This window comes from Lutjanus erythropterus, chromosome 9 (genome assembly GCF_056507025.1).
Source record: "Lutjanus erythropterus isolate fLutEry1 chromosome 9, fLutEry1.hap2, whole genome shotgun sequence".
Taxonomy (NCBI): domain Eukaryota; kingdom Metazoa; phylum Chordata; class Actinopteri; order Lutjaniformes; family Lutjanidae; genus Lutjanus; species Lutjanus erythropterus.
In genome coordinates, this window is record NC_139325.1 from 22,356,697 (window position 1) to 22,383,855 (window position 27,159).

Below are 27,159 nucleotides of genomic sequence, written 5' to 3' on the forward strand. Positions count from 1 at the left end.
GACTGAATAGTTTGCTTTTTATATAAGTCGGATATTGGATCAGCCAGATCATATTCTTATTGATAAGTTTCAGCATTCTTAGGTCTGTTCTTTCTGTATAACAAACCGTTGCTATGAAGAAAATAATTTTTAAATCAGTCACTTATTACTTATATGGTTACCAAAATAAATCAGTAATTTGACACAAAATATTAATTTTGAAATTAATTTATGGATTTAAAATTATTTTATTGCTCCTCCAGTCTATGATTAGAACTTTGCCCATAATAACAGTCTGATTTTCAGAATCAGTCTATTATAAATAGCAGCAGTCTGATATACACGAATAACAAACCTCTGAATGCTGTAATGGATCAATCAGAATTGAGTATTTAAAAAAGCAATGTAGTATGTAAGGGATAATGTACAGTGAGCAGGTCATTATTGCGAAATAAACAGCAACAGGGTGATCCTGACATGAAGCGAAGGGGCCTTGAATCACCTTAAACGTTTTTTTTTTTCCCTCTGTGCATTATCTTGCTAATTGCATGGTTGCCTACCAAAAAAAACAATAAGCTGACACAACATATTCATTTTAGAGTGATTTTATGACAATAAATGACAATAATGACCTTGTCATTGTATATTATTCCTTACATAACAGCTGATTTAACGTGACAAAGAGCAAAAGGAATCACTTTGTGTTTATGTAATTTACCGCAGCTGTAAGATGCTGGAAAAGCTTAAAAAAGCATTGAAAATTCTCAAAAAGTGCTTGAATTTGACTCAGGAAAAAGTGTAGGAGCCCTGTAAATAAACAGGGTACAAAAGAACAAAACAATAAACAAACTAATGAACAAATGTAGCTTTATTTGCTTTGGATACAATAGTGCACATAATACTGGATTGTCAATGAGTACCTTACAATCCACAACAGAGTGGGTCTTTCTTTGTACAATGAAATGACTCAGTGCTGCTATAGGCCCATTACTACAGTACCTTAAATGGGTCGTAAACCATGGAAGACATGATCTGTGTCCAACAACACACAGATGAAATGAGCACACCTTCAGTATTCACACACAAAAGACTAATAATATAAACATAGATATGACTCAGCACACTTGTGTGCATGTGTGAAAGAGAAAGAAAGAGACCCCCAGGTGTTGAACAGTGGATTTATGGTGTTATGGGCTGTTTTTATGTCAACATTCCTGGTTTTTGGTCTCTAAGGGGCTCACCGGTGGTCACAACGCCATCCTGGGCCCATCAGGCCTTGTTTGCCCAGGTTTTGGGGTTGCTACGGCGATTGCGACAGCGTTTCCTATTAGATGACCTCTCAAAACGCCTGGGCCACCCGGACAACTCTCTGCACAGCTCGGCTGTAATGTGCAAAAGACAGATATTTCTGTAGACACATGATCACTTCTCCAACATCATGCTTGTTTTACCTGCAGAGTGTCTCACCTTTCAGATACTCGTCCTGCTGGCACACCATCCTTATGCAGATCTCATTGTTGATCACATAGACACGAGGAAGGCTGCATCAGAAATATGATAACACCATGAATGATGTAGAAGAGCTGTAGTGATACAGTGTGACCTTATGTGGCAGGATGCAACTAAAACAACCAAAATATTATGAGAGTAATCACAGCAGCAGTGGTCCATAAAATCGAGGTACTTGTATTTTAAGTTATTGTTATTTTGCAGATCAAGATTAATATTAAGATTACACATAAAATACTGTCAGTTCTTAAGTCTTGAAATAATAGCTTCACCTGGACAAGCTATAACATTAAAACACTGCTTCAAATCAATGCATCAGAAAAATTGAATAATAACATTTATAATATCAAAACACAGACAGGCTATTCTGCTAATGATACCTCTGCTTTTTATTATGAGCCACAGATTCTTACATGAACACACTGTTTTCTGCCAAAGTTTGAACAGTTTCGGTTGTTTCACATGAGAAATTTGTGTATTTCTGCTTTTGTCTCTGCTTTCTCACTGTTTCCACTGTCACATACTGCTGCACAACCAACCAAGGTTTGAATCAACATTTGAATCAAAATCTGGTGACAGTTAGGGGTTGTTTGCTTAAACTGACAGGGAAAAAAATGATTAAACCACACCCATACAGTCCAGATGAAGCAGATTAGTGCTGAATTCTTAGTGAATAAAAAGTAAGGAAAGAGAAATGCTTAAGATTTGAAATCATTTTCAGAGGCTTTAAATAAAATTATGAAGGCAAGACTCTTATATTGTGGTGTCACCACTTTTACTTTACTTTTACTTAGTGGGTTTGACTGCTTATTCCACCTCTGAGGCCGTATGACAGAGACTTCCTGACTTGCAGATCCTATCTAAACTGTTTGGTAACCATGGTCATTAGAGTTAGGACCTGATTTAGAACTGCCATTACAATTGAACTGTTAAAATCTAATGTTGATAGGATAGGATTCTTAATGTTAGTCAGGATTTGCTTCTGTACTAAGATATTCACTGCTAACTTATGAAAGTCAGTCTGCAGGTAAATTGCAGATCACCTGTAGATACAAAGAGCACCAATACATCTCTTGATGGGCCGGTGAACCGAGTACATCCTGGTGCAAGGATACCTCTCCTCCCTACAGTCTGCAGAAACACAGGATACATTGAAACACACTGAAAGTGCATCAATCATAATGACCACATGAAAAACACTGTGCCGGCAGTTCAGAGGTCATCTTCAGTCTGCTGTCACTCACTGGGTGGCAAGGTGCCTCCAGGTGTGTCACTGACCTCTACAAACAAGAAAAGAAAACAAATCAGTTTTGAAACACATTTAACCAGTGACACATTGCAATGACTCAAACCAGACTGCACCAACAAAGATTAACTTAATCTAATCAGTTTAGCAAGACTAGGTTCAAAACGAATAAATCCAAGTTTGTAATTAAACAGATCGCTGTTGTACAAAAATCCCTCAGTTTAGTAAATCTAAGTGTATTGATTTAAATAGAATTTAATATGCATACTCAAATTAAAATAAATAAATAAATAATGCTCTCTAGTAAGTATAAAGGCAGATTTACAGTTTGCTAGCTAGCTATAGAGTTAACAAACTGTTGCATTGTTGGTTAACTAGCTAAAAAGTAAAAAAAAAAAAAAAAAAAAAAATTTGCTAACTACCTAAAAAGTTAACAAAATGTAAATTGTTCGCTAGCAAGCTAAAAAGTTTTTTTTAATGTTATATTGTTTTCCAGCTAGCTAAAAATGAACAAAACAATTCACTGTTTGATTGCTAGCTGAAAAGTTAACAAAAATTTACATGTTGCTAATTAGTTTAAAAGTTAAAAAAAAAAAACATTATATTGTTTGCTATCCAGCAAAAAAAAAAAGTTTTAAAAGCTGTATTGTTTGCTAGCTGGGTAAAAGATTGAAAAAGGAGAAAATGTTGTTTTCTAGTCCGCTAAAAAGTTAGTTAACCTGTCTCTTAACTTTCATTGAAAAGGACTATTTAGATTTCTCAAAAAGCAGCTATTTTAACAGTTAAAACTCTTTAAGTGTAAGTTTAAAGTTAATACTGGACCACATTTTAAACTGGAGTTCCAAGTTTTGGTGCCACAGAATTAAATTTAATCCAGGTTTAGAAAAAAACGTGGTTTAAAGAGGTTTAAATTAAATCTTTCTTCATTTTTAGCTAGTTTAAAAGATTGGTGCAACATATTTTAAAGTTAAACCATGATTTAATCTGGTTAGGGTTAGAATCCTTGTTGAAACCACCCATTATTGGACAGACAGATGTCATGCAGCACAACTCGTCCTGATCTAAAATGTGTGACTTGAGAGGAGAAGAGGAGCATTACCAGCCTGGTCGGGTTGGGCTACAGCTGTGAGAGCTGTGGAACAGAAACCACATGAGGGGAGTGTTTCGCAGCATAAAAACAAACACACAGCGACTCAACCATAATTAAACAAGATGATTTGTGTGTTCTGTTTGGCAGCGTTACCGTGGAAACTGCAGAGGAGCAGGACCACTGGAAGGCTGCCCATTCCTTCAACTTGTAAGAGGTAAAGCTTTACGAGCTGGAGGAAACCGAAGAGGAAAAGAGTCAGGGTGATTTCACAGAGTGGAACTGTTCAATATCCTGCTCAAGATTTTTGTGTTGTTTATGTTTCCTTTAATCTCTGAGCATATAAATGCTCCAGGTCACTGTAATGTTTTCCCTAAAGTAAGTTTGCTCCGGCTAAAAACAGAGAGCAGTGCTATGTTTTGGAACACAGACAAGTTGTTGAAGAGTGCCTGATGTCATTTTGCTGTGGAATAATATGTTCTGCAGGATATTTGTGTTTACTTTGGACTGCTTGTAAACAGCTAGATTAAGTAGAAGTGGAGGAACTATTAAAAAAACATTTTAAATGACACTTTCTACCTGTGAAAATGTGTTTTTCTCCTTTCTCTCACTCCTTCTGCTTCCCTCTCTCCTCTCCCGCCCTGCATCATTCCTCTCGTGATGTGTCAGTGTAACTTTGGAGTCCAAGACGTGAGTTCTCTCAAAAGAATGTGTTTTTTTTTTTTTTTTTTGTGCCCTATTTGAGCACCCCCCCCTCCGCCCCTCCTCTGTTACAGTCGCACATTCTTTTACAGCTTTATTTTCATAGAACACATCACTGCTTTCCAACTGTACGATCATCATTGGCCCCGTCGATCTGAGCATCACACTTTTGTCTTTTCTGCTCCGATAATCCCACAGTCATACATTTGCAATTACTGAACTGAAAAGTGTGGATTGTCCTGGTTTAGCTCCATGCATGCTTCTGTTGATCTGTTTGTCAGAATGGCATGTTTTCCTCTGCTTGCACCCCCTGAACTCTGTATGCAGACATACATCACATAACTATAATATATCAATTCTGAAGTGAATCAGTTAATCAGTCAAGCATTCTCTCTTTACATCTCATGTTTATATCTAATCAATAGGAAACAGCCTAACATTAATATCTTTGGATGGGAGGTATCCTGCATGTGCAGATGCTCCTCTGTGTATTTCCTACAGTCTGTCAAAATCTCAAGTGAAAAAGAAGCATAATTAACTTGTACTCACAACTTTTTGCTGTCGTCCACAACTGCTTTAGTTTTATGAATCTTTTGTCTTCTCCTCTTTCCCCTCCTTCCCTCTCCTCCCTCCTCTTCCTCCTCCCCCTGTCTTCCTAACCATCACAGTTTTCTTGCTTTTCACTTTTTTCTCTGCCCCAATCTGGTCAAAAAAGCTGCAGCCACAATCTGATCTCTTTCATTTGAAGGGTATTTCCTTTAGTTCACACACATATTTTTTTTTGGTCTGAAACAAACATTTTATCAGATAGATTAACAGTCCCAGTATCCAAGTCTCTAAGTGTTTTATCAGCACAGAAGGCAAAACACTCAAACTGTCATCACCCACAAAAAGTAGGGCAGTAGCTGCTCTTTTTCATTAAATAGCCTCCATTACGTTTGCAACTGACAGAGGACTTTTCTCTACCTTCATAACTCTTTCCTCAAAGTCTTTGTAAACACAAATGTAAAAATGTCACTGTGTGTCTTAAAGATGAGACATGCAGGCTTGTCTGAATGTATTTGTTACTCTTGATGTAAGAGCATGTAGATATTTCTGAGCCTCAAAAAGTTATGTTTCTGTGGGAATCCGCTTGGATTTTAAGTCTTTTTAATGAAGGAAATGAATTAATGAAACAACGGAAGGACACGAATGATCAGAGGCATCCTGCCACAGTGGGCCTCAAGTTTGACTTTTGCACTACTTAATATAACCAGCAGGTGGAGCAGTGCACATAGAATACAGTGTCTGGCCTCCTCTTCATGCAGTCCTGTGCAGGGATCAGTCAAAAAAAAGTTACTGTAACTGAGTTACAGATAATATAATCAAGTGAGTTACACTCTGTCTTTAATCTTCTCTTAAAGTACTGTAATGTGAGTGAAACAGACAGGCAATCCCATGTTTTAAACACGTTTCACTTCCCCGAGTCATGTGTTGCACATCCTGGATATGAGTGATTTTAATTCTCCATGGCAACTACAGTTTGTTTAATTTGGTACCAAGAGGACAAGTTCTTTAATCATTCATTAATCAGTGGTTCTCAAATTGGGGTCCCTGGCACTTTGCCAGAGCATACGTGAAAAGTTCATTTATATTATTAAAATGAAAAATTTGACCTATTGTTTGTTTGTTTGTTTGTTTACATAAAAAGCTTCATAGTTCAATGAATAATATTTTAATTTTTAAATCTAAAATAGTTGGTTGATTATACTCTAATCTATGTCAAATTATTCCAAGATTTCTTTGTCTTGTTAGGGGTCCTGAGAAAACAGTGAGAACCTCTGGATTAACTGATCAACACAAAATTCTAATAAATGTTGCTAACTGGTTAATAATCATTTATGAAGCAAAAACACAAAATATTCAGTGGTTCCAGCAATGCAAATTTGAAGATTTGCTGCTCCTCTCTGTCTTTTATCTGGGATATCTTTGAGTTTTGGATAAAGACAGACATTTAAAGAGGTCACCTTTGGTTCTAGGAGATTCTGATGAGTATGTTTTATTATTTTCTGACATGTTATAGAGCAAACTATCAGTCAATTAATTGAAAAAGTTGCAGCCATAGTTTAATTTTTTGGCCACAGGAATAAATCTTGCTCTGTGTGTTCTGATTCAGAGAATATATATCGTCAAGAGAAGTGGTTAAGACACCAGTCAAAGAAGATAAAATGTATTTTAGTACACCATGTCTGCCTGGAATATTATACATTACTAGGTGATGCCTTGAATATTTGAATATAGTTAAATTGTAACTTGAGAACATCTGTCTACAAACATGTTAGCTCAGTTGACCCAACCGGAAAGACCAAATGCATCCTAAGAAAGTTGGTGATCCATTATAAGTCCAAGGTACTTACACTCTGTCACCAGCGCAGTCCACTCTCCTTTGATGTCTTTTGCGACTATTTCTAGTCTCAAAGGACTAGAAATAGTCAGTCAGAAATAGTTAAATATATTTAGATTGGGTTGCACCAACAAAGATACATTTAATCTAAGATTAGTTCAAATCAGAGTTCAGCAAAACAAGGTTTTAAATGAGTCAATACAAGTTTAAAGTTGCTATCAATCTTGTTCAATTAAAAACTAATCTCTAGAAATATGTAATATTGTTCTATTGTTTGCTAGCTTACAAAAAGGTTAACAAAAAAGCATTACATTGTTTTCTAGCTAGCTTACAATTCAACTAAATGTTGCATGGTATGTTAGCTGGCAAAGACGTGAGTTAGCCTAGTTAGCCTAGTGTAACCCTCCTCAAGTGTGATTTTAAAGTTAATAGTGGATCAAATTTTACGTTTTGGAACAACAGGATTTGATTTAGGTCTAGAGTAAAAACTGAACCGAATGTTAAAGAAAGGTCTCAATTCAATCTTTCTTCAATTTAAACTGGGTTAAAAGTTTGGTACAACATAATTTAAAGGTGAAACTGTGTTTTAATCATGTTTAAAAATGAGTCCTTGTTGGGGCAACCTAACCTAAATCTTATACAATATAATTCACAGATGAACTTCAACCTTTGGAAGACAATATATTTTATATTTTTTTTATATTTGTCTGTATAGTTAGTCATGTGTCATCTGTAACCCACAATTCTTTAATTGTTTACATAAGCTACCCTTCAAATATCCCCTGTGGTAATCTGTGCATATCAGGGTTATATCAAGGCCATAGCTCCTGACCGTTTGTCTCAGAGGCTCTTTGTGTTGAAAAGATGCTCTTCATTGGGACCGTTCGTTACAGCTGCACTGGGAGGGAAACTTGACTCTGCACTGGCTTCCATGCACTTGACTAATATAAATATTGCTGCACATACCCCTGAAGTCACTCATGACAAAACTCTCACTGGCTCTCACCCTATGGTTGGGCCTAGTCAGTTCAAGAGGGAGACACTCATCATCCCCTTGACATATCGGGGCTACACGGGCTCCGGGGTGAGCGGCTGCAGGGTGGCCCTAACAAGGTCGACTGGGCGAGCTCGATGACAGCTTGACGGATGGAGGCAGTGTAAGCAAAAGAGAGGAGGAGAGGAGCCAAGAGGGACGATCAATCCTTTGAACACATCAACCTGCCACTCTGCTCACGCTGCTCCACCATGAGGGGAAAGTAGAGCAGAGGGGGTCAGAAAAGAAGAAAGAGAGGAAAGGTAGAAGTGGAGTAAAGGAGTCAGGTGGTGGTAGAGTGAGAAAGTAACGTAGAATGGTTAAGGCAAACATGCCAGATAGTAAACACATGATAATCTCTTGACTTGTTTATTAGTTGGATGGCAATGCATGAGGCATGCCAGCTCTGCAATACATACTCTCTCACCGACCTCCTTTTCACCCCAACACACTCCTCCCTTTCTGCTTCTCTCTTACTGTATCTGCATTTCAAACAGCTGATACATTTTTCATGCACTGATGTGTTTCCTATGCAGGAAAATACACACACACACACACACACACACATACATACGTACACAGACACAGACACACAGACACACAGAGTCGTATTTCCATCATTTCAGAGGACATTACATTAACTTACATTAATTTCCTGGAGACTTAGGGCCCATGTCCACATAGCATTTTTTTAGGCAGACAGGCCAGAGGGCATTGAGAGCACTGGGATGAAGTGTGCGCTATGAAATCTGACAACAATATATTCAAAATTCCTGACTGCACCATTGTTTCACAATCGAGCATCACTACTGTGGTCTTTATTACCCTAACTCTACCCTTGGCCCCCACTTGCCTAACCTCAACCCTAACCCTGACCTTATCCTAATCACAAGTCTTAACCCCGAAATTTAGGATTTACGTTACAGACACTAATGGGGATGTTTTGTCCCTATAAGGAAGGCAAATCCCCACAATGTGACTGTGTAAACAGATTTGTGTCCCTACAACATGAGTAACATTTTTGGGTGCACTATCCTTTTAAAAGGCAGGTCCTTTTTGTTTGTTTTTTATTTCTATCTTCCCATGTCCTTGTAAAAACATTCTCTCACATTTCCTGATGCAGGTGTCTGCACGATAACACTGCAACATGTAAATCATGGGGTTTGGGGGAGGAGAAGGTAGGGATTGTCTTGGGATCTTAACTTGTTGATAACCATGCAATAAGGCTTAGGACCTGATTTAGGAAAAAGTCATTACAGAAGTAATGTAATGTAATGTTAGCTAACAGCTGACACTAGTGTTCACTAACAGCTAACTTAGATAATGTTAATTTTAGCTTACTGTAGCTAGTGTTAGCTAACTTGCTCTTTTATTACTGTTACACAATTGTGTAAAATAGAGACTGTATCTGCTATCTTAGTTCTCTTTCATGTCCTGAGATAGTTTTGTGTTTTGGTGTGTAGTGTTGCGTTGCTTTCTGCTGATGGTGGAATGTGACTTTCCATTTGAAAAGACCGCAAAAGAGCGCAGATGGAGTTGCCCTTTAAAAAAAATTCTCTCAGGTGATTATAACAGCCTGTGGACTGATTTCTATGTAAAGGACTTGGAAAGCACGTGGAATGGAGTGCCAACAGAATGCAACCCTAACTTACGTTAGCTTAAAAATGAAGTCTATTGACATCAAATAACCAGCACCCATGGCTACGCAAGCCTAACTTTAGTTACCTCATCTATCAACATGATGCCATTTCATCAGGTTTAGTCTTTTAGATGTCACACCACTGTTTTGGCCAATGCCAAGGATGCTGACTGCAATTCACTCACCAGCCACAGGTGCCACTAATAATTTCTGACAGTTCAACATAATAACACAAAATAACATCATAACCCCAATCTTTATTCTATCCTAATTCTAACCTGTACCTTAAAACCAGGTCTAACCTTTTATAGTCTTTTAAAGTAGCAAAGACAGGCCAAAATTTTTTATGGTTTAAAACTAAAATTTGTCCTCACAGAGATAGCAATACAAGTGAGCACACTTAACCACACAGCAAATCAACTCTCCCATTAGCGCTTTGCAATTCTTAGCAATGCCCATTGCATATAATACAAACTAGATCCAGTGTTACTCATCAGCTCTTCTCACTGTGCAAAAGTGATAATTTGTGGCTCCTCTGTGGAATCAATATCATCACACTCAATCCTGGTTAAGCAATTAAAGTCAGTGAACCTTAACAAGCAGCCAGGTGACAGTGACAGTCGGGGGTGTAGGGGACAAATTCGGCCAGATGTCCCAAGAGTTTTGCTTCACTGTGGGGTTACATTTCAGACACTGGCCACAGGAACTCTGTATTTGCTCCACTCTGACCATCAATCTGGCTCTCATATCGGTGTACGTGTTTGTGGCTATCATTCTCAGGACATGTGACTTATTTTATCAGATATGTGTCTAAATATCTGTTACATCTAGTGCAATTTTCCAGCTGGTAGTCCATCCTTCATCCATGAGGCCCACAAACATTAAAGATCATTTAAGTCTCAAGAAACAAAAGAAACAAGGTTACATATGTGAGATATGAAATGATAATTTGCTTTGAGCAGACCTCCATGAAGTTTCAACTTTTGTGCCAAATTCAGCTTCGTTTAATGCTGGTAGCATGAAATCTGAATCTTACTGACATTACAAATCTAAATCTGATTTGGGGGTGTGTCTTTCATCCTCACGATCTTTTAAAGGTCTGTGTGACTTGGAAGTACAACATGATTCAAAATAAAATGAGGAGCATCTCCCTGACATTACTCCTGGGTTTTAGTTAGGACAAGAGGTCCACATTTATAATTAGTGCTGGACTAGTAATCTGGTTTACTGAGCTTGCCAATGCACATTGGGCGTGATATCATTTCAGCTCTTGATTTGTAATATTAGACTCAGATCTGTGTTAATGAGCACTTCTCTTTGCCAAGACAATCTATCCACCTGACAGGTGTGGCAGAAATGCTGGGTGTGCTTATAAGGCAACTCTAACATGTGCAGTTTTATCTTGAAAAATTATGTACATGTATATTACGTTGGTCATTTCACGTAGGGCTACAGATACCATTTTTTTCTCCAGGAGGGCAAAGTCATAAATCGCTCTACTCTGCCTTTGATTGGCTTACCCCGATACTCTCACCCTAATCCTAATCAATCACTCCTTATGCTTAAATCTAACCAACCCAGCCAACAAAGGCAACGTATACTAGCCAAGTTCAAGGAATAAATAACTTAAAACTTCAACCCAGTGAATGGTGTGTAATTAAAAATTAGCTTGCTGTTACAAACTCGCCTGAAACTAGCGTGGCTTCAGTGTCCCCAAAGTCGAGAGTCCTGTTCAGACTGGCTGTAACGTTAAATCACATCAGTAACGTTGTATTCCCAGTCATCATACTGGCCTCCATCAGTCTCAGAAGCTGTATCCCAGTCTACTAGGACTTCTAACTAGGCTAACTAGCTAATGGCAGCTACACTACAGTTAGCATCAGTGCACCTGTGACTACAGTGCTATACTCTGAATATTAGTGGAAAACTAGCATGCATGTAAACATACAAGAGCAAAGGTCCACACTGCAACAGTCCAGGCCCTTACAGCAAGACACACCTCCTTTTTTTTTTTTTTAATTTTTTTTTATTGTAGTTCTTGTTTTCTGCGACTTAGAAATAAATGCAAGCTCAGTTGACCAAGACTTTTTTCACTAACAGTAAGCAGAGAGCAACCTTGTCATAATCCTGCTGTTTAATCAGCATCTCTACATGCTACATCTATCAGGTGGATGGATTATCTTGGCAAAGGAAAAAGCACACAAACATGGATTTTAACAAATTTGTTATAAAAATTTGCAGAAACAAACCTTTTGTGTTTACAGAATAAGCCTCAGATTTTTTTTTTTACTTCACCTCATCAAAAATAGTAGCAAAAACAAAAGTGTAGCCTTTATATTTCTGTTGAGCATATATTTAAGAGACCACACAGATAGTGTACTGGGTGGTGTTCGACCGTATGAGCCAAAAATGTCAGTGCCAGTTTTTTGTCCCAGTTCAGCCCTCTGTATAGCTGTCCTTGTTTCTCCTGTTTTCATCATCCCTGTTATCTGTCCTCATGGACCTCGAACAGATTTACACCTCGATTAGCATCTTTGTGTTGGCACTCTATTGTCTCTGTGGTCTGCACCATGTGTTTCCATTTGTCAAGCTGTGGTCCTCCATTAACTCCCCACCCAAGTGTCACATGAGCCTTGTTCCTCTTGTTTCCCAGAAAACAACAAATCACAAACAGCCGTTACTAAAGGAGATATCAACAGTTTTGATGTAAACATACTGTACTGTGGGATAAGACTAAAGAAATAGCTCTTGGTTCATGTTACTGGTGACCTGAGAAAAGAAAGATCCGGGGAGGGAGTGACCGAACCGTAGACACCTGCCAAAGTTGCATAAAGTAGGTGTGACCACAGAAGCAAAGATGAAAGGGAAAAGACTCAGCGCGAGTGGCTTGAGAGGAGCAACACAAGGGAAAAGTAATCAGTGGGAGGGCCAGAGATAAAAAGAGAGCAGAGACGAGGGAGTTAACAGTCAAGATGGGTCAGAGTGTTCCATCAGATTGTGCTGTTACAGGCCTGCAGGCGCCAAGGCAGCCTGACTTTTGCATTTGGAGGGCTGTGGAGTGCAGATAGTCACAGAGAGGTGATGATGTGCACGCTGTGTAAATAGATGGGTCTGGGGTCTATTTATAAATCCATCTGGAGTGGCCCTTAGCAAAGGGGTTAGCACAGGCCCTACTGACATACACACACACCCGAAGCTGCACATTAGCAGCTTGCTACCAACGGGGATCCACTCCAAATTGAAACCAAGATATTATGCGCATTGCAATGTGAAAGTTAAAACTGAGGATTTAATTTTCTTGGATGTTTTTTCCTATTTACTGATTGCATTCAGAGTAAATCTGTTGTGAACTCAAACTATTTTTTAAGGCGTATTCATTATTATTTTTTGCATCTGCAATGGCAGTCAGCTGTTAACATCATAGCATGATTCAGTGGTGGCAAATGTGTACAAAATGGCTATAAGCAATACCAGTGCATTCATTTTGGGGCACTGTAACCGGACGGGAATGCAGGTGATTTTTCAACTTCTGTGACAGATGTAGGACAAATGTCCTCATGAACAATAAGGAGGTCAAGCTGCCACGTGAGGCTTGTCTTACTGTCAACATGTCAATCAATCATGTGTCTAAGTACAGAATAATCTATTATAATAAAGGTCATTTTTGCTTGACACGTCTCTTATGCTGTAGGTAGTATGCTCGGGGTCTGCATCACGTACACTTGGAAGAAGATCACACTGGTATCACTATCAGGTTGTATTGTTAAGTCCAATTTTAGATGTGCTTCTTGTGCTGGGCAGCACCTGTTGCTTCACCACGTCAAAGATGCCACTTCTTTCCATAGGTTGACTCTTCCATCTCTTATAAAGTCTGTTTCATAAAGCTTTCATGAGTCGTCAGTCAGTATTTCTAAATAACTGATTATTTATATTGTTATTTACACATATCTAATAAATAATTGTTTTTTTATTTAAATGGTCAGCAGGTTTCAACTGACTTACACATGTATATACATAATCAGTTAGGCATTTAAGCACTTAATTGCACTAATCTGTATAAAAGGTGCTGTAAAATTAAAGTTTGATAGATTGATGGATAAAAAAATAGTATCATGCATGTATATTTGTGTATTTGTGTACCATCTATATGTATGTTGAGGCTGTTGATTTGCTGTTATACTCAATCTAACCTCCAGTATTGAAAAATAGAACATACATTTGATCAATGATAAATGCTAAATGTTTCTGGGCTGCATCTTTTGAAACCATCTTCTTCCATAAAGTCAAACATTATTTCATGCTGTAGGTGTCCTTCCAAATTAATTGAAGCACTGAATAAAAAACAAAACAGGTAATGTTGGAGGACATACTGTACACAAACCAAATGTTTCTAACTTATGTGTGAGTTAATTAACATTAATAAAGGTCCAGTGCATAAGATTTACAGGGATTTATGAAAAAAAAATGAATATAATATTCATATGTGTGTTGTTGTTAGTGTATAATGACCTCAAAATAAAAGTCATGTATTTGTTATCTTAGAATGAGCTGTTTATATCCACAGAGGATGTGGGTCCTCCTCTACGGAGACTGCCATGCTGCACTCCCATGTTTCTACAGTAGCCCAGAACAGACGAAAAAAACACTGGTTTCACTGTTTCGCCCAAGTTTTGCAGCCACTGTAATAGTTCTTCTACACGCTTGGAAGAGCAGAACAAGGTGTTTGCAATCTGCAAGCTCACCAATAGACGCCACTAAATCCTACTATACATTTAAAGAATTACTGAATTATTTATTATTTGTTTATCTATCATGATAAAATTTACGCTATAAGGGTTTTGTTTTCTTTAGCTTTGATTGATTAAAACGTCTCCTAACCCCTCCTGTCCTGCATCAGACACACTGATATTTTAGTCGAGAAAGATCAGGGACTCTGAGGTCACGCTGGGTGAGAGGTGAAGTGACACCAGCAGTCGAGCAGCTTTGGACGTTGTCCTTACATTGCAGTGTCTTGGTGTTTATCAGACATTCAACTTGAGATTTACAATAGACATGGCTATATATAAAGACACAACAAGCTGTCTCAAGTACAATTCTGAAATGACATTTATCTTAATAGAACTTTTTGATGGCAGTTTAATTAATTATCTGTATTTGTGTTCTATATTTGTGTAGCATGATGGGACTACAATGCTATACCTGTGGTGTATAATGATAAAAAATTACTTTAATATCTTGTTGAGAAGTTCAGGTAAATACAAGTAGTTTATTTTATTTAAACAACAGTTTCAATACAGTAACATTATTAATGGCACTCTAATACAACTTGTAGTTTTAAACATTACACTTTTTTTGTATTATCTACAATCTCTTTCCATCAGCACACATGTACACATATATACAATACACACACACACACTTGAATATATACAACAATGGAAGTAGTAACTTTAGTAAGGAGGTTTATAAAAAATATGAAAATATAGCACCTTATAAAGTATACTTTTGCATTAGACTTGAATCTATAATCAAAAATACATTGCAGCATAATATCAAACATGTTATATCCATTTAAAAAAATTACTAAAACATTTTTGTAAAGACAAAGCTTATCTCTCCCCTCTTCCTTCCCTCACCAGCTCCTCTGCTACCCCTCCTCCCTCTCTGATTTTTCTGGCCTCCTTCTCTGCCTCCTCTGCCTTTCTCTGCTCCTCCCTCTCCGTCTCCATCAGCCACGGCCCTCCCAGGTAGCTCAGGATCTCCTCGGGGCTTCCTCTGTGTTTGGGTTCCGGGTGCAGCAGCTCCTTGAAAAGAGTCATCACGAGGGGGCTGAGGCCCTCAAACTGGGAAGGAGGAGGGTTTTCCCTCTGGTTCTCCTTCATGATTGTGTCTATTTCCTCCTCGTCAATCCACTCACCATCCCTGATCCGTCCCTCTTTTTCAGCCTCACGGTTGAACCACTCCTTGTATTTACGATAGCCGCGGTCATCGTGAGTGCTCTCCTCCCAGGGGAAGCAGCCAGTCAGGAGGCAGTAGACGAGGACACCGAGGGCCCAGCTGTCAATAGAGGGCTTCACAGTTATCCAAATGTCCTCCATCTCCTCCTCACTCCCATCACATGCCTTCCTCTCACCCTCCTTGGCAGGTTCCACCTCTGGAGTGCAGAAGGGCGACTCATACCAGACAGCTCGAACGGTGGAGCCGATGGCCCGGGCGAGGCCAAAGTCACCCAGTTTGACCCAGCGGCAGGAGCTGTCACACAGGAAGATGTTCTCAGGTTTGATGTCCCGGTGGACGAAGCCCAGAGAGTGGAGGTGTGTGACGGCACCGCTCAGCTGGGACATCACCCTCTGGACACACTCTTCATCCACACCAACCTGAAACACAAAGACAGATAGGATCAGTGCTGCAGAAAACATCAGAAAATATTAGAGCTGTATTAGTCAACTAGTTGTCAACTATCAAATTACTCACCAACTGCTTTGATAAGTTCGTTTTGAGTCATTTTTAAGAAAAAAGTCTATGATTTCAGCTCCTCAAATGTGAATATTTTCTGGTTTCTGAGTATCTGGCCCATTATCTTGGGCTTTGTTAAACATTTTTCACCATTTTCTGACATTTTATGGACCAAACAAGTAGTCAAGTAATCAAGAAAATGACCAACAGGTTAGTCTATGAATAAAATAATCATTTGTTGCAGACATAGTAAACAACTCTCTATATTTAATACATTTCATATTAGATGACAAATGAAAATTAGGTGAAGGCTGGTTAGAAGAACACTACATCAAAGACATCCAAAACCTGCGTCATCAAATTCACTGGTGACGCTCTTGGAAACCCCTGCTTTACTTCATGTACTCCCACTTGATTCAGTGAGAGCAGGCTGCCCTTATTCTTATCACTGCTCTATTATGTTACTGGCAGTGACACAGACACAGGAGAGAGCGAGTTGGAAGCCTTTATCAAGCAAAAGGGCATGGTCAGCAGTTGCATTTTCCACAAAATCCCTGCGAGAAAGTCACACTACCGTCTGAAGTTGAAGTCTTTTGCAGCTTTGCAATTGATTCAAATTCATCATTAACACAAATGTCATGAAATCACATTTATATGATGCTAATTTGTTTTGTTTTTGTTTGGATTTTGTTCACAGGCAAGATTTTTCCAGTGAAGCAAGTGCAATGTTCTTTATGCAACAAAAACACTGTGGTTGAGATCACGGAAAGATCTTTATAAGCTTCTCCAGCACCAGTCAGTGGGGACTTCATCAGTATTAAATCCAAGACAACAGCCTTTCCCTAACTCTAACCAAGTACTGAGAGCGCCTAAACATAACAAGAGAAAAGTTTCATCAAGCTTGTGTTGTTATAAGAAGATATTATATTGCATATATAGTAGGGAAAACAAATAAAATACATTAGCTGTAAATATTTTGCAGATATGTTTGGTATAAACGTGTCAAATTGCAAGCTACATTAAAAGTGGGGTAAGAGATTCTGGAGAAAGATAGTTGACTGTTGAGTCTCATTAGCTATGTTTACATGAGCAATATTTCTTCAGTCCACCTGAAGTCATTCTGATTAGACATCCGCTATCAGTAAGCATTAATCAGAATATAACTTTTTTGACATGCGCAGTGTGAAACATCAACATTAACAGTATTTCCCTCCGCCATTAAACAAAAGAGAAGAGAAAGTGTAATTTTCAAGTTGGACCCACAATGCATCCTGGGAGCAACATTAGTGTCTTTAAATCTTACAAGGATTTTAACAGAAACCTCAAAGTTGTACTGTCATCTACCCCCAGGAGGGGCAGACGTGAGGAAAGAATATATTTATTGCAACCAAAGTGAAACAATCGGATTAAGCTGTTGGAATAGATTATCAAATCAGATTGACACTTGTTTGTTTGGGCTATTGATCTGATTATTTGTAGAATATTAGGGGCCATATGAACACAGCTATTGTTTTGTTGAGTGACTTGGTTGGAGCCACCAACCCAAAGCAATGCTGTTTTGACAACCTGGGAATGAGACTCAATAATCTTTCTCCAGAATCACTCACCCCACTTTTAATGTTGAAAATGTTTGCTCAATATGTTGTCAAAAACTCTTAAGTTTCTTTTAAAGGTTTGGCTCCAAATTAGTAGGAGATAAACGTAACTTCTGCTGGATGTGATTGCAAGATATGTTCACGTCCATGCAAATTTTTGTTCTGCTGAAACTCATGTTACAACATTCTTGGAACCTCATTTTTGTTAGGCTGGACACACCATGCAGGGCATCAACAGCACCTTTCATGCCACAAACCAACCAAACTGACCTCTGACACTATCACACTGTAGAGGTCACCATATAGGCCAGCTTGCTGGGCAAACACATAGTAGGATGGTGTGGAAAAGAAGATGCCGAGGGCCCGCGTCAGAGAAGGATGGGTGCAGTAAGAAAGGGACAGATTGTATTCACGCAGGAAAGAGGTGAGCGAGGTGGACTGACGAGGGAAGAACTTCAGAGCCATAGGGGTTCCTGAAGAGGGATGAAGCAAGACAACATGTGTTGAATACTACAACATCTAATCAGCTTTAGTCAGACGTTGTCAAAAAGCTGTCATCATCGGAGGAATGCAAGTGTTGTCCATCATTGACACTGCGAACAAATATAACTTCCCCTTTGGGGCGACTCTGTTACACAGCTACACCCCAGTTGCGGCAACACTATCTCGGAGAATGTACCAAAGCACTTCATTACAGCAACAGAAGTGCAAAAGGTTAAGTGAACACTATCAAAAGACAGATCTGTCCTCACGTTACTGAGGCGCTGACCCTGCACAACATGTGTAGTTTCTTCATTCGAAAGAAACCGGAGCCTGAGCTAAATGTGCTGAAGTGGAGATGTACCATTTCACACATTTCAGAAGAGCCAGTAGGACGTTAAAACATAATCAAGTTAATTAAATATATCAACATTAGGAAACATGAATGGTAATCGCACACTCTTGCAGACTGCTCAAAGGGATAGTTTGGATTGATGTGGGGCTGTATGAGGTACTTTTGATGTACTTCACAAAGTCTTTTCTGATGGGAAACCAGCCGTTATATAAGCCAAAGATCACTCTCTCCAAACCAACCAAACTTCATAGGGGAAATTAGTCATTTTACCTTTCAGAACATGGAGTTTCTGGTCTACCGCTGCCTCGATCGGTGAGTTTGTTTATGTTATTGTGTGACGTGTGTTTTAAAAGGATAGTCTGGATTCACCAAAGTCACACAATAACACAAACAAACTAACAGATCAGACCGGCAACTCCTGTGTCCTGCGAGGCAAAATTTCTGTTTACACCTATGGCGTTGGTTAGTGTGGAGATAGTGATATTTGGCTTATACAACAGCAGCTTCTGGCTGTTTAAGCAGGTTCCCCAGCAGGTCATTGCTTAGCTTCCATGCTGGCTCCCCTCTCTGCCTCTCCAACAGTAAGTACCTCATGTAACCCCACATCAAATAACCTGAAGTATCCCCTTGAATTGAAATGTAACCACCTCAATTGGGTTTGATCTTTAACCTTGAATGTTGCACTGACCTCTCTTTCTGTGCACGGCTAACATGACCTTTCCATAGGATCCCTCTCCCAGGAGCTTTACCACCTGGAAATGTTCGGATACCTTCAGAGTGGGCATGGACTGCGCCGACAGGAAACATCGCTCGTCAAGTTCCTGAGCTGCTGCAGCCTGCTCACACACACGCACACACACACACACACACACACACACACACACACACACACACACAATTTCATATGCAATGTCATTGCATGATGCATAGAGATGATGACTGCTCCAGTTGCGTCAAGTGAAAGGAGATCCACGGCTTGATCGGCATGTGTTGAAGTTAGTGATAGATAACTTCACAGAATGAAGTCTGAATCTGAGGCCGAACATGCTGACGTGTTACCTGAACCTGCTGCTTTAAAAAGGACCTTGAAACTTTCGGTCTTGTGTATCTCATTAGTTATTAGTCTCAATCAAAACATATTACTAATACTTTGGTTTGTTGTTTTCCTTACAATAATTGAAAATGACTTTTTGTGTCCCTGAGAGTTCAAAGCTCTGATTTAAAAAAACAAAAAACTGTGTAACTGAAGACTGCAATTGCTATTCCTGAACTGAATTCTGTATGGGGGTTATATGGGTGCTGGAAATCCTTGAAAACACTTAAATTTTAATGTTTTCAAGGTCTGAACGTGCTTAGATTTTGGATAAAGTGCTTGAAACGACTTGAGATTGCAGCTGTGTCACTTTCCCTACCTGACAGAATAGTTTAAGAAATAAAAAGAGTCAGATATTAGTACATTCACATCATACAGGATGCCAAGTCAACTTACAGACAGGTCACATGTTTTGAGACGTGAAACTTTGCTGTTTTCACTCTTCTGTAGAATGCTATCAGAAAACTGATTTAATGTGATTAAGAAGTCAAATAATCATTTTCATGTACAGAAATATACAGCTTTAAAGTGCTGGAAAACCTTGAAAAGTTTTGAAAAGTGCTTCAATTTGACTGTGGAAAATATATAACAACACCTTGTCTGATTTTAAAATGCTCTATTTTATCATTTTGTAACGTTGCAATGGCATGACATCTTTGCAACGTCTTCCTGGCTAAATAAAGGACAAATTTAAATTAAAAATCCACACACTTCCCCAGCATGCATCTTTCAGAAATCAGAGGAACACGTCGTGTCATGTTCGCGTTCTGCAGATCTGGGCTGATCTTCACTGCCCTATAAACAGGATCAACTTGAGACATCGACGTGATGTCTTATCAGGCCGATCAGAACATTTGGCGCTGTCATTCAGTTTCCACCGTCATTCGCCGTCGTTCGTGAAGTCACATCCACGATGGCTTCCTTTGAAGTAGATCCCCCAGCACATACCCCAGCAAATTAGGAAGGCTGTGAACAGTTACGACACACAGCTTAACACAAAAGATAAGCGTGATCGTAGGACCATGACATATTTTTACTTGTGACCTTCCATATGTTGCGTAACTGAGCTTAGTGGACAACAGATCTTAATTTTGATAAAACTACACCTGTTACATCCCTGTGAACAAATGTAACGGTTTTGGTGGTTGTTGCATTAAAGTGTATCTTTTTTTCTGGTTTAGATTAAGATAAAAGGCCTGATTTTGATTAATCTCTGATGGTGTTAAGAGATCTGATGGTGTCATCTGATAGTTAAAATTTACTTTTGAGTTATGCGGTGGCATAGGACGCCAGCAACACTTGTAATATATAGGGTAACACTTTATTTGAAGGGGTGTGCATAAGTCATTATCCTGTCATAACCATGTCATAACACCTGTCATAAACATGAGGGAGTCTTTATGAATGTTTATAAGTGTCATTCGGTCAGTAATATCATTCTAATACAAAATCGGCATTTTTAAAGATGTCTTTCTTATGACAATATGACATTAATCAAGGCAATAAAGTGTTTGTTATGACATCTTGACATGAAACAAGACATCATCACCTGTCAGTGTCATTGTCATGACAAAAAAGTTTTGCTCATCTATAATCTTTATTTGAATTAGTTACCTTTCCTTTTTAGATTAAAAAATTTGCTTTCATTTCAATGAATTTACTCAGTATTTTTTAAAATACAGTGTTTTGAGTTTCTAAACTCATAGCTTTAATTTTATCTAAAGAAGAAAAGAAAATTATCTCAACAAAAGATCTGAAGTTGGTAAAACTTTTTTAAAACTTAACCATTTGAGTTGGGCTCAACACTCAAAAAACTGTTGCAGTCCATTGCCTTGAGGTTTCGATTGTTCTCAACTTTTTCATTTTTACAGTGATGTTATTAATTAATACTTTAAAAAAAAAAAAAAAAGTCTTTTGTATGTAGTCTGGTTAAAAAAAAGTCTTAATAAATAACTTTCTGAATAAGCCACAAGCTGAAGCCTGATGAAGGCTACAGGTCGAAATGTGATGGTCTGAGAATAAAGTTGTTTTATGCACTACAAGTTTTCCTGGAGTTTTACTTCTTGAGCCCTTTTCCCTCTCCATGCACCTTGGAAGTGAAGGTGAAGTTGCTTGAAACACTCCGCTCCGCTTCTGGAGTCACGTAATGACAGCAGGTTGATCTCAGTTGAGATGAGTTGCTGCTTGACTAACAAATGTATCTGATGTACAGCCAAAAATAAGACTGCAGGTTTCAACCAGTTTGAGAGTGATGTTTGGCACAGATGTTGGTAAGTCTGCTCTATTTAAAACAGAGCTGATGATGGACTGCTTCAAGATCAGTTGTGTAAAGACTGATGCTGCTGCATTGGTGCACCTATCGGCTGCAGTTTGAATCTCTAGGACATCAGTTTTTCAGACTCACAGGATTATAAAATGTTGCATTTGATATCCAAATGCAAAGAAAATAAAATTGGAAACGTGATACTTCTAGGAAACCCTATGGTAAATAGTAATGTTTCAACTTATAGGCAGTGGTAATATGGAAAAATATTAAGACATATCATGTACATATATTCATCTATGCCTTTTCACAGTTTTGAACTCAAAGGGTAAAATCCCTGAATCCAAATCTCAGTTGGGTTTCATTTGCAGAGTTGTTAACACATGTTTGATTTATCACATTATATTCACCTGCTGCTCTTCACTGCACTCACGCCATAAATAAATTAATATACTTGATTACATTTTTAGAATTGCTTGCAACTGAGTTTTATTCCGGTTACACTTCAACATGATGATTTATTCTGATACATCAATCATCACAGATGCATCTTAAACATTTCTAGCATCTGGATCATCCCGATATTCGCCCAGCCCTTGTAAACTGAGATGATTATTAATTAAGCCCCTATTAGTAAATGGCACTTGGCATAAATCAACAAGTGGATCTGAAATTTTAATACGGACTCTGCATGAGCTAACACAATTAACAAATTTGAAGTGTAGCACAAGTGCTCAACATTACAAGCTGAAAATCCTGTCAATAAAATTGTCTGTCAAACATTTGCAACCTCAGAGTCATTTTGCAATAAAAAGCCAACAACGCATTTGTGTCATACCTGCATGTCATCTCACCATATACCTGCAAAACCACATTTGAAATAAAATCCTGAAACAGCTGCACATACAGGAAGTATCTGCATTTGTGCATGATTTTGTTGGTATTAGTTTTGTGTGTTTTTTGCAGCACAGTGTGATGATTTTAAGTCTTGCAAGTGTGCATGTAAGGTGTTGCTGCTGGATCTATCTTCACAGGAATAAAGTACAATACTTACTGTCATTTTGTGTTCAGTTGGTTGACCTCTGCTCACTTTGTCTCGGCTCTTTTCAGCATGTACAGACTTAAACTCCTGACAAGCTGCTCCAACTAGCTACTGTTCTGTGTTGGAGCCCAGCTGTGTGTCCTCTGTTAGACTGATAATTTAACTGGAATTGGAGCTTTGCTCGGTGGGTCCATGCAGTAGCAAGCAGCTTTATAAAGGAGGCTCATAGATATTTACTGGAGACCTGGATATTAACTGTGTGCTTCTCCCCGGGAGACACACACTGAGCTCTCTCCCTCTGTTTTCCTACTCTTGTGCCAGCTCTCTCCCTCTCTGCCTGTCGTCTGTTATGCTGGCAAATACGCGTGAACGAGCTACGAGGCATGTCAAACCTCTCCCCCTCTCCAGTGTGCCCCCCCCCCAACGCGCTCCTCTCCCACTACACAGCAGTGTTAATATCCCACCGTTTCCAATCTGTCAGTCAGCCTGACCACATTAACCCGTCTGTCTCCCGCCTCCCTTCTCCTCAGCTGTCACTCACTTTCTACTCAAACACACACACACACACACACACACACATCCCCACCTCCCCCTTCTCTTTCCATACGTCTGTCTCTTTCTCACCCTCTCAGTCTGAGTCAGTGAATTCCCCTCACAGTGTAGGATTCCTCATTTAATCAACAGCTATGCTGGAATGATCGGAATAGGCCAACAAGCTGTACCCATGATCCCCAAACCTTACTGGGATTACAGGGTACAGTTAAGCGTGCCACTTGTCCTTATTATTGTCCAATATCACTGTCCTTTCTTCGTGTGCTGCCCTTCATTTCTGTCAGTTCTGCAGGAGGCAAAATAATGTACAGGCTACAAGGTAAATTTATTTGTCATTATACATTAGACATTAAGTTGTTCTCTTCTCACAAAAACAACTTTATATATGACTAGAAGAGGTCACTCAGGAGAGTACAGGTCTCCACCAGGCCGTTAGAAAAGAATATTTTGAATAACCCTTTTGTGATCACCAACATTTCTGTTTCTGTAAATGCAATTTAATTATTTTGTGATTTAATTATATGTAACTGGTTACATACAAGTAGCTACTCTGCAGCACTGCTAGTATCTTGCAAGTCCTTTGTGTGAAATTTTATCATGTTTTGTCCACTGAAGGGGACTCTAGAGGACACTTGATCATGTTTTGTCCACTGGCTGCGCTTTTTCATACATGGGGCCACCAGGAGGAGAGGAGGAGAAATCCCCTTGAGTCTACCAGTGGGTCACAGTGACCTTGACCTTTGACCTTTGGCCAGTCAGTTCATCCATGGGTCCACGTGGTCATTTGTGCAAAGTTTGAAAAATTCTCTCAAGCTGTTCTTGAGATATTGCATTCACAAAATGACCTAAAAAAAATAATAAAGCCCCTGGCCACGGCTGTCACCATTCTGGAACCATAAAAAAGGTTTTTCAGAAATTGCAAATCACAGAGGTATAGTATGCAAGATTAGCAGTGAACAAACTCCAGGTCTGTGCATGCAGAGATACATGAAAGTACTGTTAAGGTGAGTTCAATCTGTGTCATGGATAAAGGGAGTTTTTCTTCTAAATGCATAATGCATGTTTGAACATGTGAAAACACTGAGAACTATGTAGCACTGAACTGTGGACCATTAAACTGTTGTTCACAATTTTTGTGTTCGGGACTTTTTGGGTGGAACTGAAACATAAGCCACAAGAACCAACTCATAAACAACATTGCCTTACCTTCTCCTCACCCTCCCTAACGGTCAGATACAAACGTACCTCAGCGAATCTCTCAGTCCAAATCAGCCCAGCAGTTCACCTAAGCTCACTTCAACAGCTGAATACCATCCTGTCACCGTCCTCTGGCTCTGGTGGCTCAAACATGTCTGGACATGTCCAATAAAGCTGCTAGATGGAGTGTATGATGATCAGTTTTCAAACATAATGATTTAAGATAAATCATGGTTGTTTGTTTTCACAACGATGAAATCACTGTGAAACACAATGAAGGTTCTTCTTCAATAGTTTCACATATTGTTTTTGGGCCAATGTTGGAACAAATTAGCACCAACAGGAGCAGCTCTAAGTTCTTTGTATGAAATGAAGAACTGACTCTTCAAGCTAAGAAACCATAAAGAAAATCACTTTTGTTTGTAATGTTCACCGGTGTGACTGAAGGGTTGTTGGTTGAACTTTATATCTCAAGCTTATTGAACATGTTTTCAAAAGTACAACTGAAATACAACAAAGTTAACTTGTTTTGCTTCATTACAAAGTACATTTTTGGTTGAAACTAATTGTTTTTCTTCTTCTTCTTCTTCTTCTTCTTCTTCTTCTTCTTCTTCTTCTTCTTCTTCTTTTTAATAAGTGCACTAATATCACTGATGCTCAGTGATGTTCTGGGTGGTTTTAATCACCTGCTACAGAGACCTCCTGTCCTGGGCTGTACACATCTCATATCACTTTGTTATGTAAAAGTTAACAACTCTGCAGTTGTTTATTTTTTAGTTTACATAAAATAAAGTTGTACAGTAGTAGTAGATTAGAATTTATAGCTTGAAATATTTAAATCCATTTAAATGTTCCTATGAACATCCTATAGCCTTTTGAGTCTACCGTTAAGAACATCTTCGGTCTTTTCATCTGTTATTTTTATCATCACACAAACTTTCCCCACACATCTTCCACTCTCTTGTCATTAGGCTCATCCCCCTTTTATCTCTTTCCAATTGCATATTATGGCCTACCATAACAGACTGACAGAGCTAACAGCTGAATCTTTGCCTTGCAAAACACCTTCGTTCCGTACTTTGCTGTCTACGTGCCAGCTCTGTTTCCCACTTAGCGCCAGCTGCAGGTCAGACCTCTTCTCCAGCTCCCATGGCCTCAACACCCTCCTCTTCTTTCTCTCCACTCAGATAGATTTCCCCTGGTACTCCATACTACAGGACTATTATTGCCCGGGGTTTGATGGCTGTTCGTTATGTAACACAAACACTGGCTGCTATCACAACGGCCTGGGCTCTGCTCAGGTTACTACCACCGTGCTGGTCATGTGGCTGGCCATAGACCAGTGACCAATGTGTGCTTCCATGTTTGTGCTTGCACCATAGGGTCCTTTGGCCCCTGCTGTGACAACCTCCACACAACTTTCAGCGCTTTCACTAAGCTGATGCCAAGAGAGAGTCAATTTCATTCACAAATACAAGACGTAAAAAAAAAATTCACACATGCAAAGCGTACATAGATAGTATGAACACAATCATACACTGCATCAGGGATACTCAGCTTTCTCTGCCAGGGCTACTTTTGCACAATGACAGGAGGCCAGGGCCCATTTAATAGAAAACATGAATAAAAACTATATTCATCAGATAAAATGAATAAATATTATAAGTCTTAAGACTACTCTTTCTTTGAAATTCTTTATTTAACCTGGTGCAAGGACTGACAGATACATCAGATGTTTTACTGCATTTAATAACTGAAACTGCATGTTTGTTGTTAGTTGCTTTGGTAACATTTGAAAGACTTTATTCAACGTTAAACGTAGCCAGAACCTTTTCCATCATGCAATCACTAAAATGTTGGAATGATTCATGAATATAAACTACCATCAGCTCTTACCAGGGACAGAATGAGTAGCATATTTAAGCTCCTTGAGTATGAAATAGACGTTTAAAGGATCAGAATTATCCTCATTTCTGGGTAACTTTCGCTTCTCTTTAGAGCTGCATAACTCACCATCTGATCCTGCTGCATTTTGCAAAGATCAGCTTTCTCTCTGTTTCTAAGAGCCTAAATTATCCCGTTATACAAATCTGGCATATTTGTTCATCCTTCCTGGGGAAAACCAGCATGAATTAATTTATTTTTTATCGTGAAGTAGAAAATGATCAGAGGGCCACCGAGATTTGGACAGCGGTTATGAGTTGAGTATCACTGCACTTAAGGGATGCTGATGCACAACTGTCAACACTCGGGACAGTTTGTTTACAGTTACGGGCGAGTTACATAATGCTTGTCTTTGATATTTGGTTACACTTATATTTTTTTGAGTGCTTTTGACTACCAAAAAAGGAAATTGCATGCTTAAACCACAGATAAGATGGTCTAGTATAGATGGTATAGTATATTGGTGTGCAACAAACTTGATATATGAACTGAGAGAAGACAGCAAGATTTTGTTTCTTCTCTTGTTTCTTGTTTAAAAAGAAACATGGCACAAATTGAGATAATATTTAATTCCAGAAAGTCATACTTGTTTGTCGTTAACTAA

At 38.8% G+C, this 27,159-nt stretch overlaps 2 protein-coding genes across 2 annotated transcripts; both read right to left on the minus strand.

The window, feature by feature from the left end:
- Nucleotides 1-829: 829 nt before the first annotated feature.
- Nucleotides 830-5,197, minus strand: mfap5 (microfibril associated protein 5). The gene is made up of 7 exons (XM_084725683.1): nt 5,073-5,197; nt 3,978-4,053; nt 3,834-3,866; nt 2,733-2,768; nt 2,532-2,619; nt 1,447-1,520; nt 830-1,361 (listed from the first exon to the last, which is right to left on the minus strand). The coding sequence occupies exons 2-7, from the start codon at nt 4,018-4,020 to the stop codon at nt 1,249-1,251; spliced, it is 387 nt and encodes a 128-aa protein (XP_084581809.1). The 5' UTR covers nt 4,021-4,053; nt 5,073-5,197; the 3' UTR covers nt 830-1,248.
- Nucleotides 5,198-14,824: 9,627 nt separating this feature from the next.
- Nucleotides 14,825-23,236, minus strand: sbk3 (SH3 domain binding kinase family, member 3). The gene is made up of 4 exons (XM_084725684.1): nt 22,875-23,236; nt 19,153-19,300; nt 17,900-18,102; nt 14,825-15,955 (listed from the first exon to the last, which is right to left on the minus strand). Exons 1-4 carry the CDS (start codon nt 22,878-22,880, stop codon nt 15,188-15,190), a joined length of 1,125 nt encoding a protein of 374 aa, XP_084581810.1. The 5' UTR covers nt 22,881-23,236; the 3' UTR covers nt 14,825-15,187.
- Nucleotides 23,237-27,159: the final 3,923 nt, after the last annotated feature.